Source organism: Tinamus guttatus, unplaced genomic scaffold, assembly GCF_059628265.1.
Source record: "Tinamus guttatus ecotype Peru unplaced genomic scaffold, ASM5962826v1 Tinamus_guttatus_pri_ptg000344l, whole genome shotgun sequence".
Taxonomy (NCBI): Eukaryota; Metazoa; Chordata; class Aves; order Tinamiformes; family Tinamidae; genus Tinamus; species Tinamus guttatus.
The window spans coordinates 131,540-147,678 of record NW_028288878.1 but is presented as its reverse complement, the minus strand read 5'-3'; the positions used below and the strand labels follow the sequence as shown (position 1 = coordinate 147,678).

General features: G+C 54.5%; 1 protein-coding gene across 1 annotated transcript; it reads right to left on the bottom strand.

Moving 5' to 3' along the window:
* Nucleotides 1-3,110: 3,110 nt before the first annotated feature.
* FAIM2 (Fas apoptotic inhibitory molecule 2) lies at nt 3,111-15,718 on the bottom strand. Its single transcript, XM_088529771.1, has 12 exons — nt 15,520-15,718; nt 14,480-14,660; nt 12,275-12,378; nt 12,068-12,132; nt 11,228-11,281; nt 9,506-9,556; nt 9,113-9,152; nt 8,586-8,623; nt 7,540-7,627; nt 6,936-7,031; nt 5,585-5,638; nt 3,111-3,716 (listed from the first exon to the last, which is right to left on the bottom strand). Exons 1-12 carry the CDS (start codon nt 15,532-15,534, stop codon nt 3,567-3,569), a joined length of 936 nt encoding a protein of 311 aa, XP_088385897.1. The 5' UTR covers nt 15,535-15,718; the 3' UTR covers nt 3,111-3,566.
* Nucleotides 15,719-16,139: the final 421 nt, after the last annotated feature.

The following is a 16,139-nucleotide window of genomic DNA, read 5'->3' as shown; positions in this document are numbered from 1 at the left end:
TCCCCTCTCCCTGCGCCCCTCGCTGGGGTCCCAGGACATTACAGATCCCCTTAAGCCCAATGCATTTTTGCCCAGTTCCTCAAGAGCCGAATGTTGACATTTGCCCAAACGATTGGCTTTTTATTGATTCTCCTTAGGATAATTACAGGATCAGCCGCCAGGAGCGACTAATTGCCAATGCCAAGAGCTACCTCCCCAGGTGTGTGGCAAGTCCCCGCTGCAGTCGTCCTTTCGCAAGCGCCATCCCGCAACACAACCTGAATTAGCAACAGCAGAACGTTTCCTCACCGCAGCAAAGGCAACCGCGATGGCAGAGATAAAGACATACAGCAAGAAAACACCAGAGCAAGTAGTATCACGGTAGCTCAGACACTGCCAAGCAGCTGTGAACACCAAAAGCCCCAGTCTCACCCATCCACAGAGCTTATTTCTGCAACCCTTTGCAGGAAGCAAAGCTTTGGAAATAACCCTCCTTCCCACCTCTTGATCACCCATCCAAGGTGCAGGAACAAGATGCTGCAGCTGGGATTTCTCTCTCCTAAGAGAGCTGCCAGCTTGGCCTAATCATCTCTCCATTGCTGATGGGTATAGATAGGCAAGTCACCTCCTCCCAAAGGAGCCATCAATTTAGGTCAGATTATTTAGGAAAGCTCCAAGCCTCAGGTTCATCTCTGCAGGCAGCGGGGAATGTCCCTCTGAGAAGGGACACGCATCCCCCCCTGCTTCTAAATCCCGGGGCTCCTTGCAGCCAAGTCTAAGAAAACAGAGAGGTTTCACCCCAGGGAAATCCTTCTCCCTCCATTCTCAAATATCCCACATTTTTTGCTTTATGGAGGATGGACTATTTAGTCATAAGCAGCTGGCTAGGGCGGTCTGAGTTAAAACTTTGGGCTGTGTCTCCTCCTCCTGTAGCCTTGTTCAGTCTTCCCATTTTAGGAGGAATGGGACCTTAGCTGAGGGTCCAGACCTGCCTGGGGTCGCCCCTTGGTAAGGAGACCGTGCAACGAAGCAGAACGGTTTTGCAACAATTTATTAGCAATGTTCAGAGAAAATACAAAATCCTATTTACAATGAAATCATAAGAACGGCCGGACGAGAGGCAGGGGGATACAGAGCCAGGGCCTGGGTGATGCAAACCTCAAGTAAAGGGCATCTACACAGAGGAAGAGAAACAGCCCTGCACCACCCAGTGGGTCAGAGAACCCAGGAAGAACTTGCCTAAATCTGCAGTTTTCAGCCCAATAGGGATTTCCATCTCTGTTTTCATGTTATTCACTGGCTCGGGTGGGTGATGGTGAAGAGCAAGGGGGTCAGTGCAGAGCAGGACCCAGGAGACATGCAAGAAGGGAGCCCCGTGGTTCTGTTAAGGGACACAGGAGGACAGCAAGACATGTCCACTTAGGTGGCCTGGAGAAGGAGCTGCAGGTGCCATGCAGACAATTCCTACGTGGGAGCAGAAAGCCAGGAGGGGAGCAGCAGCAAAGTCACTCCACATCAGGCAAAAGCACAAGAGAAGCAGCGGGGGCTGCAGACCAGGCTTCTCCTCCCCAGCTCCAGAGCCAGCTGGGAAGAGCCCCGGTGCGGAAAGAAGGGGCAGCTGCGGAGCTCAGCACTGAAGCCTCTTCCAGGGGACAATTCCTTGGGCTTTCAGAGGCTGAGAATTTTAATAACTCCAGCCACATTCCTCCCTCCAAAGCTGGAAAGCAGAAATACCTACAGGACTTTTCTCTGAGCAACACAGCCGCTTACCAGAGCAGAGGCTGTGCATCCCATGTAAGCTCTTCCAGGAGCACCTGCACGGCTCCAACAAGAGCAATACTTGAGCCAGGAAATTCCCTTTCTGCCTTCCTATTCCATAAACTTTTGAGGCTTCTCCCATGCTGTCCCCCTCCCAGGTCTGCCTGCTCAGCAGTTCAAGGCAGGGGATCATGAACTTACATTGCCATTACCTAATTAGTCTCCTTTATCCCAGAAAGTGGGTTTTTTTTTTTTTAGGAGCTGGGAAGCACCAGTTCTTTCCCTGCTGTCACTGCCACCACTCAGGATCCAAAGACAAATGCCCAGGAGGGAGCTTAGCTAGCAAAAGCCCTTGCACTCCTTGCACAGGAACCTTCCTCTTCCTCTGCCCGGCTCGGGGCGCTGAACACGTGCGCCGGGAGGACACAACATGTGAGGGGTAAAAGCCAGGGCAGCAGCAGAGGAGGAATGTGCAGTCTGGAGCATTTTGGCAGAGCCGCTCGCTGACACGCGGGGATCGCTAGAGGCGACGCGGTGACGCACTTGCCCTGGCATTCCCAAGGAGATTGAAGATACGGGGTTCTATCAGCGGGAAGGATCACTTTCTAAATAAGAGCAAAAGGCCCCTTATCTCCACCTGGAGCTTTACAGTTAGAAATTAGCCAGATGATCCCCAAACAGGGGAATGCGAGCAGGGGAAGATGGAAAGTTACCTGCACACTCTGAGGCATCCCGTGCCCTCAGTGACATCCCTGTTTAAGAGAGCAGAGCTGGAAAACAGCCAGAGCCAAAGGTGACACAGAAGCACCCACTTTTCCAAGCAACGGGCGTTCGCCTTGACCTTAGGCTCTGCACAGAAACCACTTAGGGCCATTAATCTCTAGCCATGAAGACACTGGCATGGAAGCATCAAGATTCTTATGATGGATCACAGGATCTCATCCTCCTTTTCCCCTAGTCCCTGGCTTTGCACAGGCTCTGCAAATCAGTTTTCCATCTGTTCTCTGCCTGTCACTAGTCCTCACATGGGATCGCAGCCCTTCATAGAGCGCTGCCAAGTGTGTCCCCAGGACAGGGACACAGGAGCAACCCTGCTGCACCGGGTCGGGAGGAGGGAAGCACAACCTCAGCCCCACGGCCAGACGGAGACAAACCCTTCCTGCATGAGGGATGTCCTCAAAGAAGCTGCACGTCCTGAACAACAGGTTCCTCTGTGCCCGCAGGAGCGGTTGCTAGAAGGACATCCAGACTATGGGATCCTTGTGCTCTGCCTTTCCCAAAGCAGGCACTGTCGGGAGCATGTCACGAGCCATAATGTCCATGAAGAAATAGAACACAGGTGGAAAACAGAGGGGATGCAAGAATTTCCGTAGCCTTTTCCTTTTCTTCCACTCATTTTCCTGTCAGGATCCTAGCAAAACTCCCTATCTTTCATTTTTTCCATTATTATTTTCCCTTTGCAGAGCTGATCACAGTATTTCAGCATCCCACAAGGTACAGGACGCAGACAGGCAACTCTGGCAGCCTTTGGGGAAAAGACCTTGGCCTGATGCCTCCCAGTCCCTGATCTGGTTGGATCTCAGCAGGAGCAGAAGCAGGAGACACAACACTTAAGCCCTGCTTTGCTTTCTGGGTCACAGACATTTAACAGCAAATATACAAGCTGCATAAGGAACCCAGGGGCTTTGCTCAGCTGGTGGAATGGAGCCTGCTAGTGGGCCAGAAAGGGTAGTTAATTTTCCCTCTTTTCATCTTTTTCCTTTTAACCTTTTTCTTGTTTTTTTAAGCATGCGCCTTGCCAGCAAAGAGAAGACATTGCCCTGCTGCATTCACTCCTGGCTGGAGCCAAAGAACTGGAGGAAGAAGGAGAAAATGTAGATTATGTCCAGATAGATATTGAGGGCTCCAAAGATGTATTCCTCTGGGCTCAGCGAGTACCGGCGATTCCCCATCAGCATCTGGGTATCAAATGCCAGGAACTGCAGGAAAAGAGGAGGAAAACGTAGTGACACAGTCACACACCGCTTTGGCACAGAGCGCTTAACAGGAGTTGTCCCAGTTGCTTTAGTGAACCCACAATGAAAAGACAGCCACTTTTATGGGCCATAACCGCTGCTTAAAAAGCTTAGAACACCACTTTGATCCTGAGTTATGACTTTCCCCTTCATTTCACTCTTGAGAGTCCGGCCCTGAGCCTAACTGTTCCTCCATGCCTGTTCCCAAGGCTCCCCATCACTTCATCTATCCCAGGCACGTCCTCCAGCTCAGCCCTGGAGCAGTTCTTGTTCCTGACTTATTCCTCTTGTACTTCCTCCAGTTCAGAAAGACCCCGCCGGGTTACAGAGTGTCCTGGACCAATGGGACATTTCGGCATCACCAGAGCAACAAATGAGCCAAGACGTTACTGCTTCCTCTTACTGCACTCCGGTTTCATCATCTGGACAGCCCAGCCTTGCAGCTCGAGGACCAGCAGCCGCCAGCGTAGACTTTGTACCTGAACCAGCTGTGAAACATCCCCCCGACCCGGGACAAGCGTGTGCAGGGCTGCTGGCAGACGTAAGCAGAGCCCAAGCAGAGCTCACAGCTACCCAAGCTGTGATCACACCTGAGAACGGGGCACATTTCACCCATGAAGCCACCAAGGCTCTGCTGCTGGGGCAGGAACCCCCTGCCCAGCCTGTGTGTGGGGAGACACAGCCCACGGCAGGAGATGTGGGCAGTAAGACAGGGTGGTGGCACAAACCCCACACCTCGGTGCCACCTCCGTGTCACACACGGGCTCCATCCCCTCCGTGAACCTAGCCCGAGGTGCCACCTGGGCACGAAGCTCCCGGGAGCTGGCAGAGTATCTCTGCCATTCCCTGGGATCAGCTGGCAGCCCTGCCATCTCCGCTCATAAATAACCATTGATCTCTCCAGACGGATCGTCAAGCTGAGCTGACAGGCCTGGCACTGCTAACTGCACCAGCTGAGCCTCTGATGGAAGTTTATGGGTAATTATAAGATGTTTAGCCTACTTATGTTTTACAGAGCAGTCTTTAATCATGAATCAGAGAAGAAATATCCGAGCTCTCTCGAAATGACTTTATTAGCTATTAAATGAAATTGCTCAACTGCTCTTATTCACGGCATGCCCAATGGGCACCGCCTTGCTCCCCAAGGCAGCCCTCCTCCTGACCCCCACTTCGAGGTAACGCCGAGCCTCTTCCCAGACAACTCCCACGGGCAAACGGCAAGCGCGGCGCTGCCGGGACACGCTCCGGGAAGAGGCTGGCAGCAGGGAGCAGTCGAAGGAAGGGAGCTTTTCACTTGGGCTAAAGGCGCTGCTGGACTTCAGGGCTTTTCCTGCCGCTTCCTAGTGACCCTCGTCCCAAGCCACAGCCTGTAGAGGGTCTTCTATAACCCACCCCTTAATGAAACTCATACCCGCTCCCTACCCAGCTTTGCTCTCATCTGCAGCCTCCCTTTGTGCCCAGGCTGCCCCGAGCCCTGCAGTTCTGCTCCCATTGCTGTGCCAAGCTTTAACCTCTGCTTTTTCCCCCACTCCAAAGGGGCCTTTTGCTCCGGCTCTGCTTTCTCCCGCTCACACCTAGTGTTGCGCATACGGCCCCGGTTTGCCAATCGCTCCATGCTCTGCTCCGACACCGGCACGTACACCAGCACCTCCTTTGGACCGCGCTGACATCACGGCACTAATTGCTATGCATGAGCCAGTTGAAGATGTGGAGCTCTGCAATCCTGCCATGGACTCCTTCCTTCCCTGGGCACCCTCCAGGGCAAAACCCTTTTAACTCCACGTTTATTCACCTGTTTCTCCCGCACGTTCCCAGCTCCGCGCTGCACTTACCATGGTGAAGATGATGGCACCCAGCAGGGCATAGATCACGTGGAGCCAGGGGACCTAAAGAAGCAAATACATCAGTCAGCAGCTGGGAGAAAACTGGTTATTTAGGACTTGACAGGGCTCAGCTCTGCTCTGGAGGAGGCAACCAGGGAAAGTGCTGCCACAGCCCTGGACTTGCGCAGCTTCCAGCTCCATCCCAGTTCATTATCATCCTTTTCATGGCAAAGATCAGGGCACCAAGCCTCATTTTCCCCTCTCACTTTAATCTTTGGTTGGCTTATAAGCTTCCAGGTCAGGAACTTGGGTTTCAAAACAGCTTTCCCCAACAAGGCTGGGGTCTCTTTGGGGACCGTTTAGCTCTATCCTGTTGCAGCCTCGTTTTGCAGCAATCTTGGAAGGCATTAGTTCACCCAGACAAGATTGATGCCTCTGGAAGAAGCAGAAGATGCTTCCAGGGGAAACAAAACTCCAGGATCTACCGCAGTCACGGTGGGAAATTCACTGGAATTGAGACCAAACTCAAACCCTGCTCGCTGGGACACAGCCTCACACTGCCCTAGCAGAGCAGCTGCAGGAAGAGGTGTCCACGGGGGCTGCAGACTCAGCCCAGAGATCACAGAATCCCCAGGGGTGGAAGGGAGCTTTGGAGATCACCTAGCCCAAATCTCAGCCTGCTGCCCGGATAGACAAGGCAAACTGAAGCAGCCTCAAGCTATGCTTATCTTGCCACGCATCAAGATATCAGAAGCTGTCGCAACCACTTCATGGCAGCGGTTTGGCAGCACGGGCTGGTTTACCCTCATATAAGGTGCACACAGGAGTTGGACTCCAGCGCAGGCAGCTAAAAACCAAACTCCCGTTTTGGGAAATGCTGCCCTTTGTGTTCATCCCTCGGTCCAAGTCCAGGGCTAGTAACAGGGGAGCATCTCCTGCACATGAGGCCCTCGATTCGGGTCCCCAGAGACACAGATGAGATCCAGGGCAGTTTGGAGGGTAGTTAGAGGCTGCTGTGAGCAAAGCCAGGTGCAAGAAGGTATTCAGGGAGATTAATGGAGCTTGTGCAGCCCCATCCTGCCCCTCTTATCAAGATCTTTCATGGTCCATCAGATTCTTGCTTGAATGATGACTTGGCTAACGGGAGGCTCCTAGATGGAGACCAGGCCTTCCACACCGCCCCAGACCTTCCACCAGGAGGCTGCTCCTTTGGAAAAGGGACTGGCAGCGGCTAGAGGGACAGGGACACCCCTATCTTGGGCCAACCCCTGGAGTTTGCCTGCTTGGTGTTGATGGTCCCATCCTTGTGCCAGCACTGGTGGCACTTGGCCAGGAAGGAGGGATGCAGGGCGTTACTCACATATTGGTAGGGCAGTATCACAGCCAGAATGATGCCCCCAAAGAAGAGCACCATGAGCATCACGAAGAGGACGCCCTGGTAGGAGGTGAAGTCAAACTGTGGAGGCAAAGAGCACCGGGTTACAAGGGCAGAGTCCCGGGGCAGGAGCTGGCCAGAAGGGCACCAGCGTGGCTGTCCGGTGGCCACTGGACTCCAGATGCAGATGGGACAGTAGCCCAGCTGCCATCGTAGAGCAAAAGGAACCCAACACATGTTATTGCCCAGAACCCACTGCACTCCGTATATCCCAGAGCCCGTCATTCCTATTTGTGACACTGTATTTTGTATTATCATCTTTCAGGATCCTTCTGTACCCCAACCTGGTACTCCAAAACCCAACTTACCCCCTACATTAGCACCTTTGAATCCCATCTTTATCCCAACACGTTATTCACCCAGCCCCTCTCATAACCTCCCTATAATCCTCATTTAATATCCCAGTGCCCCCCACATTGAGGTGTTTCGGAGCAGGGTTCTGGGATGGGAGCAATCCCAGCACACTCTGACCCTGTCGCCTGCCCATGGAAGATGCTTTTCCCTAAGGGAATAATCAGCACACACTCACCTTGGTCTGGAAGCTGAAGATGGTGACAGAGAGACACACCAGGGCCGTGATCCCCAGGCACAGGAGGACTGACTTGGTATTGTAATAGCTGCAAAATTAACAGCAAAGCCACATTTCCAACAACTCCCACAGGGACAGGAGAGATGAAAGACAGGCAGAAACTCAGTGCAGACAGATAAGAAAAGTGGGAGTCGGGGGCAGAAGCTGCCCTGACCTTCCTGCTTATGTCAAAAGGGAAGGGGAGGCTGAATATGCAGAAAGAGTAGAGGGGCTTTCCTCCTGCTTTAAATAGCAGAGGGTAAGCAGCAGGGCACATCTACGCCTCCCGGGAGCTCACGAGCAGCTAAGATGGGAATTTAACCATAAAAATCTCTGTGTGCATGGGCAGATGGAGAGGAGGAGGATTCAAGCCAGGAGGCAATAAAAATAAAATGACAAATACCATAGCAGCACAATGAGGAATCAGAAAGCTGTTACACTATCAATGTGCTCATAACATGGGGGCTTGGATCTCAGAAAGCTGTAAAGGAGGATGGAGGGATTTAAACACGCAGAGGCTATAGACGTAGGTTATAGTTTTCAGTGGCTCTAGCTGCTGACTTTGATGGGTTACAGTAGCAGATTTAGACCGAAGACAACCCAGGTCCCCACTCTTCCCTTTGGTTTTCATTAGTGATATCGCTAGTATTTTCCCTTAGTTGCTGAAACTGCCACTTTCTTTGTCCCCAGCATGTGTCCATCAACACCCACTGGCTCATCTGCTCCATCACCAGAGACCCACGTGAGTCAGGGCTGATCTTGTGAGCAGATTGCAACAGTGGAAACACAGGCGAAAGGATGCAAAGCCGTAGACTACAAAAAAAGAAGCTGCTGGGGGTAGCACCATAGCTCCTAGAGAGCAGAGAACATGCAAAGGGAGACCTAGCGAAGGTCAGACCTCGTAGGGCTGCTGGAACAGCTCCAAAGGGATCAATCAACTCAAGTATTTCAGAAGTGAGAAATTATTTTTCAGTGGAAGATCTCCAGGGACCCTGTGCCCAACCTACCTGGAGAGCATCCCGGTGAGATATGCCATGGAGAGAGTCTGGGAGGGAAAAAGAACCACTTTAGTCCTGCATTCATGTCCCAGGGACAGACAGCAAGAAGCATTTCAATCGCAGATAACCATAAGGGCTTAAACCAATGCATGAGATGCAATTTTTGCATAGTTTTTTGGTACTCAACTGAATAATGTCCACAAGGCAGGTTAAAACAAGGGCAGATCACAACCCAAGAGCTGTCCCAACCCAGTCCCTGCCTCTCCATCCCCTCCATCCCTCCTGTGCCATACCCAGCTCCTAACCCCTCACCAGCCTCCACGGGCACTGGCTTTAGACAGAGGCCCTCTTCTCTCCTGCTTATCACTTTCTAGTTCAATTACAGCTCTTTGGCCCAAGTGCAGGGCAATTACAGGATGAAATTCCTGCTTTCTGCAGGACATGGGGCCAGATAAGAACTCCTCCTGCCTGGAGCTATTGCAAAACCCAGGCTGGCTGCAGGGGCAGGGCAGACACTATCCAGATGCGCCACTTACGAAGATGCTCAGCAAGATGAGATTCCATGGGAAGTATCTCCTGCAAGTGAAGAAACAGGGACCGGTCAGCCCTGCAACACAGGGGCTGGCACTGCTTTGCAGCGCTGCAGAACAGGTATTGTATAATTAATAGTCTGTGCAGCGCATGGCAGGGGTTTTGCAAGCAGATGGTCATTCTGCAGGGAACGAGGGAGCCGTCAGGCTGGGACAAGGTGCCAAGAATCGCCCCGATACCCCAGCAAAGCAACCAGAGCAGACCTTCCACAGTAGCCAGTAATGAGCATTTGGAGCTGTATAGCAATGCAGTTTGGCTTCCCATCTGTGCAACACGCTGGCAGTGCCTACAGCATTCATCTTTCATTTCCTCAGGTTGTTTAAAACGGAACATTTTACCTGGGTCCAGAGCAGCAAGCCAGGATCAAGTAGGTCACAAAGAAAACAGCGCTGCAAGGGAGAGAGGAAAGGGGCAGATTAGGGAGGAAAACCGTGTCCCCATGCTACCTGCTCCAGTCCCCAAGGAAGAACCCAAGGAAGAGCAGAAGGATCCTCCAAAGACAGAGACTCATAGACCCAAGCCTAATGTTGTTGCACAAGCCACTCAGGTCAAGGGGAAGTTATTTCTCTCGCATGACTTTATCCTTCAGCAAAGCAAAAACTCAGCAGCTTGAGGAATCGTCTCCCTCTGCCCGGAACATCACGTTTCTCTACGGCACCCGTGGGTTACGGCACCGCACGAACCTGCCTACCCGCTTTCACCCAGCGCCTGGGGGAGAAAGCAGCTCCGAGCGCGCCGATGGCAGCGCGATAGCTGGTCCCCTCGGGTCTAGCAAGTGAACGTGACGGCAAACCCCACGGGCCGTGATAAACACCCCGGAGATAAACCCGAGCATTGCCCTCCCACAGGGAAACCAGGAAAGCCGGAGTGGACACGGCTGAATAGGTGGAAAAGCAACGTGGAGGGAATAGAGCCCCTGCATCTGCCTGCCACTATTGCCAGGAGCTGAGAGAACAGGATCTGGGCTTAATTTTTGAGCCTGTATCCCCAGCTGGCCCAAAATATGTTTGCTTGTCTCCTATTCAAAGGAAAACACATGGTAAACTGGCGGGTAAACTGCAAGACAGGAGCCCAGAGGTGAAAGCAAAGACTTGAACAGAGCTTGATCCTGTCTTCCAAAAAGCCCTGCGAGGAAATGCTGTGTCTCCAATCTGCAAGCTGGCCAAGCAGGAGACCATAATACCTTCCTTTAAGGTCACCAAAAACATGTTAGTGCTGGGTTCGCAGTGCTATCTTAGTTCTTTTTATTTATTTATTTCAAGTTATATAAGCTGGTGCCTCATCCCCAGGCCTGGACACATTTCATGCTTTGGGTGTGAACTAATTAAAGCCGGATTCACAGAGCCTCCTTCACAGTCAATTGCATTGTGCGCTCTGCCTGCTTAATTAGCAGCACTAACTCAGGTGGCGTCCGAGGAGCAGCACAACTGCAAATATCTGAACGCAGAGGCCCAGCCTCAGCCACCCCCTCGCTGACCTTTTGGTCCAACCGTGTCTAATGAAGGGGATCCCAGGTCCTGGGCACCAAAAGCAGCTCTGCAATGACAAGCCAGCTCAGACAGCTGCGCCCAGACAGGGCCAGAAACACCCTAATACCTCCAAATTCCTCCCCTTCTCTTAACCCTGCCTGCTCCCTTCTATGCGTGTCTGGTGTTTATCAAGGCATGAGGGGCAAACCCAGGCAGCTTCCTTGATTGCAAGGAAACAGCCCCCAAATTAAGCCTTAAAAGTATCCCGAGCATCCTTTCCACTCCCACCTCTGCATTTCTGCACCGTTTCCCTGATTTTGCTGCATTCTGTAAGCAATATTCACATATTTACCAGGGCAAATATATTTTGGCAGAGTGGCCAACCACCCAGCGAGAAGCATTCACGTGTCTGCTGCTGTCCCTCGGATTCATTTCCATCTCTGGATGGAGATGCCTTTTCATCACCACCCGTACATACAAGAGTGACTCCTCACATGCAAGACATGTTTGGAAAAAAGCCCCAGATCGCTCCAGACTCATCCAGAGGCATCTGGCATGTGCGGGGCCGGAGGAAAGGACACCAATACTCACTAGGAAGCCCAGTACCAGGCAGGGTTCATCTGGATGTACCCTTTGACCGGCTCACTGCAAGACAGAGAAGGGCAGTGTTGAGTGAACACAACACGTCAATCACACCACAAATCACTAAATTAAGCCCAGGAAGGTCTCGGGGTGGCACGGCGTGGGATGCAGCCCAACACCACGGCAGAATTTACCCAGCAGACCGACCTGCTGGAAAGAATTTAAACCTGTCAGCTAGGAAGGATGGCCCTGCTGTTATCGATTACACGGTCAGCCTTGCTCAGGGGAACAGCCACTGCCTTCTCCAGGTGATTAAGGAGCTCAACTCCTCGAGCTGACAGCGTTTCATTTATTTATTCAAGCTGCAATTTGAGCTGCACATGTCCCAAGTGCTCAGTCACCCGAGCGGCGGCTGGAGCCCAGGGTATCCACTGCTGCGAGCAGAGGTAACCCCATCCCAAAAGCAAGGGAGCCGCGTGGCCGATGGCCTTGATAACTCCCAAAGGAAAAGTACTGGTGCCTAAGGGAGACGGAGCCGACAGATCAGGGACTTTTTACATCCTGGAGAAGGTGCCCAGCTACTAAGCAGCAGTTCAGACCCAAGGGAGGGGAACACAGGGCAGGGGAAGCTCCCAGAAGGGACAAGGCACCGGCTGGGACGTGCAGGAATGGTACCTGCAGCACCTGATGGGCTGAAAGACCTCAGGGTCCTTCAGTCTTCCTTTCTATTAAATCACGTGAGATAGATTTTTAGATGTCTGAGTAACAGACAACGCCTCTAAGAGATACGTAGGAGCAGGTCATGCACGGGACACGAGGAAGAATCTTCCTGCTGGACAGGAGACCTACCAGAAGGTGAAGAAAGCCACAATGACCACGGTGACCAAGAGCTGGACCATCAGGATGGCATAAACCTGAAAACAGAGACCGTGGGGGTGATCTCGGAGCGGCTCCGAGGCCCAGCCGAGCTCCAGGTGTTTCAGGAGGGGGTTGAACACCCCTCTGCAGCCCGGGCCCCAGAGCTGAGGGTCCCCCGCGGGTCCCTTCGCGCTGTACCTTCCTGATGAAGACCCTGCGCACGTTCCTGTCGTCCCAGCTGAAGGTCGTGAGCATCTCCGTGTCACCCGGGTACCCGCCGCTGCCGTAGCTGGGGCTGCTGCCTGAAGCAGGAGACAGGCAGGTCAGCGCCCCCCGAGCCCGGGACAACCCTCCTCTAGTGAAAAACTACAAGTCGGGACATCCAGACTTCAAGATTTTTCCTATTGCACGGCAAAACCTAGGGAGATGTGTCCTCCACATGCGCAGGGATGCACTTGGCTTCCCTCCCACTGCTGCGTTTTATTAGGAGCATCTCTGAGGATGGACAGAGGTGGAAAAACACTCCCGCAAACAGCCGCTTGATCAGGATACCGGGATCAGCTCCTCTCTCCCAAGCCCGTAATGACAACAGCGAGCTGCCATCTCCCTGCTTCCCTTGCTGGAATGAGACCAGCACGAGCCCTGAACCTCCCAGCTCAAGAACCCCAAGGAAATCACAGTTATCTTTGCACATTTGTCTCCCATGTGACTTGTTCCTCCTGCAGATATCGCTTCCTGCATCCCAAGCCTCCCCAAGTGGCTTTCCTATAGAAACGACGCGTGTGCAATCGCACCAGCCGTGCGGTTGTACCCCTGCTCGCTTCCGTCCCCGCTCTCACAAGGCTTTTTAACCAGCTCCAATGCGGGGACAGGCCGTGGTGACACTCGCATCCATCAGGCAGATGGAGCAAGACCCTCAAACCCAGAGGACAGGCTGCGACCTCAGGCACCAGAGCCAAATTCGAGGCTCTGCTCCAAAACCGCCTCCACTTCGCCATTTTATTATTGCAGAAGCCTCATCTCCCTGAGGAGCCTGTCGGGAAATAAATCCCTCGTGCTCTTCTCGTGCCTAGTAAGTCTCCTGTGTCTCCTTCCACAGGGTTTGTCCCCGCACCGCTTCGTCCCCGCGTTTCTGGGCAATGCCGTCACCGCAGGACCGGGTGCACCTGCGGCCCGTGGCCTCGGGGACAGCCCGGTGCCTCCTGCGTCAAAGCAATCAAGGTATCTAAATGCCAAATTAGGTCTCTAAATGCCTCCGAGGAACGGAGCAGGTTTTCCTCCCCCCAGGCAAGCGTCCCTGTCACCTCCCACCTACGGCCCAGGTATTTCTGTCCCCACAGGGAGCTCCGAGGGCAGGGGACGGGCCGTTTTGCTGCTGCATTTCAAGCGAGCAACCCGAAACGCGTGTCCCTTCCCTCCAGCGACGCCCGGCGTCGCACGTGCCGTGGGCCGGGGACACACGGAGGGAGGCAGCGGCAGGGATGGATGCGGTGACGCACGGAGCGCGGCCGAGCAGCGGAAATGCTGCCGGGCTCGTTAGGGCAGCGGGCGGGAGATGATGCATCGCAGGTCCCGGGGACACCAGAAACCACAGCACCCCTCCGGGCTTTACTCATGCTAATTCAGGGGAGATTAGGAAGGGACCCAGGTGGTTATTAGAGCAAGCCGGGAGGTTATTTAACCCCTCTGATTCTGGCCCCTAAAGGCAAGTGAGAGAAGCCTGCAAAGCCATCGGAGCATGCAGAACATCCCAGGGGATAACATGCTCCATTTCCTTCCCTTCCCTAAACCTCTCCATCCCTGCAGCTGCCACCATCCCGCCTGCAGAGCAAGGGACCTGCAGCTCCAGCTCCGTGGCAGAGCCGCGGCTCCTCTGCCCACTTGTCCCCATCAGCTGCCACATCCCAGGGCCAGGCCGGCTGCTCCATGACACTTTTCCCCATGCCAGGGCACAGCAGGGCCTTTGTGCACCCGCCACGGCCCCGAGTCGAGACTGCACGTGCTGCCCAGGGGAGAAAAAGCTGTTTGTGTGACACTGATGCCACTGCACTGATTTCTGCTGCTGCAGCAGCTTCTCTGCAAGCCCAGGACCGGTGGGAGAGAGGAGGGATGTGACTGTCCCCAAAAATGCTTTGCATGAGGGCTCTCCCACTCCCGGACGGTGACACGGGATTCTCTTCCCAATGTTGCAAAGTGGTCACAGGAAGTGGGCAGAGCACTGGGGATCCAGTCCCGCATCTGGAAAGCAACGTGGTCCAGCTGTTTGGGGAGCTGGCACACACACACTATATATATATTTTATATATGTATGGTTTATAGCCCTAGGATGCTCTCCAGCATGGGCCAGCCTACACTGCAGCCCCGCGCAGAGCAGCCACCCCCGTCCCCGCTGCAAGGACTCACTGGGGTCCACGTAGGCCCAGCTGGGATGGAGCGGCACGGACGGCGGCGCCGGGTACGCGCCGGCCTTCGTGCCCTCTCCCGCCGTCGCCTCCTCATAGGTCGGAGGGGCCGGCGGCGCGGCGGCTGCATCCTTCTTGTCCCCCTGCCCCTCCGGGTTGGGGGGCTTCGCATTCACAGAGAGCTGCAGGGAAGGGAAATGGAAAGAGGTTGGAAAAAAAGGGCTCAAACTGCCCCGCAGCAGGAACCTGGCAGGGCACCTGCTGACACCTCCGCGTTGGAGCTACTGGCTGCAGTTTGAACATGTGGTAAGAGACATGGAAACCTAAATCCTTCACTTCCCAAATTATCCAGGCAGCCAGGGGTATTTTCCTAGCAGGACATTCAAATGCATAAGCTTGCTGAAGCCTTCGGTTATAAAAACCCAGCAAAGAGCCATTCTCAGACCAGAGAACTTGCTTTTCCTTGGAAACATGATCCAAACCACCTTCCTCTGCGGATAAGGACTGGTGTCCTTTGCCCATGGCCAAGGTGGGAACAAGTTCGGCATCAGGGATGCATCCCCATGAGCCGCGGGGACGGGGTGTCACCCGCGGGGACGGGGTGTCACCCGCGGGGATGCTGGACGGCCACTGCATCCGGGCACCGTCGTTATGGCAACGGCACCCGGTGCCGGCAGAGGATGCACAGCCCCCGCTCCAGGCTCCCCACATTGGAGCATCTCCAGATTCCGGAGCTCCTTGCATGGGGAAGGAGATGACCAGGGCAGCTGCCAGCCCCAGGTTGCACGGAATAGATGCCCACAGGTCCAAGATGAAAGAGCCGAAATAAAGACACCCCCCAACCCTGCAACGCCAGCACTGTCCCCTTCTTCTCCTGCCACCCCTCCAGCGCAGCGGCCACCAGACACCCAGCTGGGCACCGGTACCCGCTCCCTCCTCCGCAGGGATGTCCCCGTTCATCCCTTAAACCCCCTGCTTTTCCCCCAGTTTTGCAGTTACGTAACCAACATGAGCAGGGGCCCATCCCTGGCTCCCTCCTACCTTTCCCTGGGTCATGCTGCCTCGCTGCCGCCCAGACGCCGCGGGGATGGAGCGGACCGGGAGCCTCCCGTCCCCAAGCCGGCACCTCCCGGGGCTGGATGCGGCCGCCTGCGCCGGTGCCTTCCCCTTCTAGCAACGTCCACGGAGCGCCGGGCGCTGGAGGCAGGACCGTACCATTCCCAGGCGGCAGGACAGGGGGACGCCGGGAAAGCGGCAGCGGAAAAGGAGGCGACAGCCCCCCAGCAGCAATGGCAGGGGGACACGCGCTGCAGCGGGGGACACGTCACGGATGCGGGAAGGGGGCTGCGAGCGGGAAGATGCCAAGTTCAGCTGCAGTCACAGGAGGGAGGGAGGCAAAGGATGCTCTCCCGCAGCATCCCTGCGCTGCGGCACGGCCGAGAGCCCGTGCCGGGGACCAAGAGCCCGAGCTTAACCCAAGAGCATCCCCAGTTCTGCTCTCAGCCCTTCCAGGCATTGCAGGAGGGGAATAGAGAGGAGGGGGCTTAATCCCAGCAGATGGGCTTGGCACCAGCTCTAGGGCACCGAGAGGGCTCACACAGAGGCAAGGTACAAACATCAGCTTGGGAATCACCCCAGGGAATCATCCAGGGAGAGCTGGA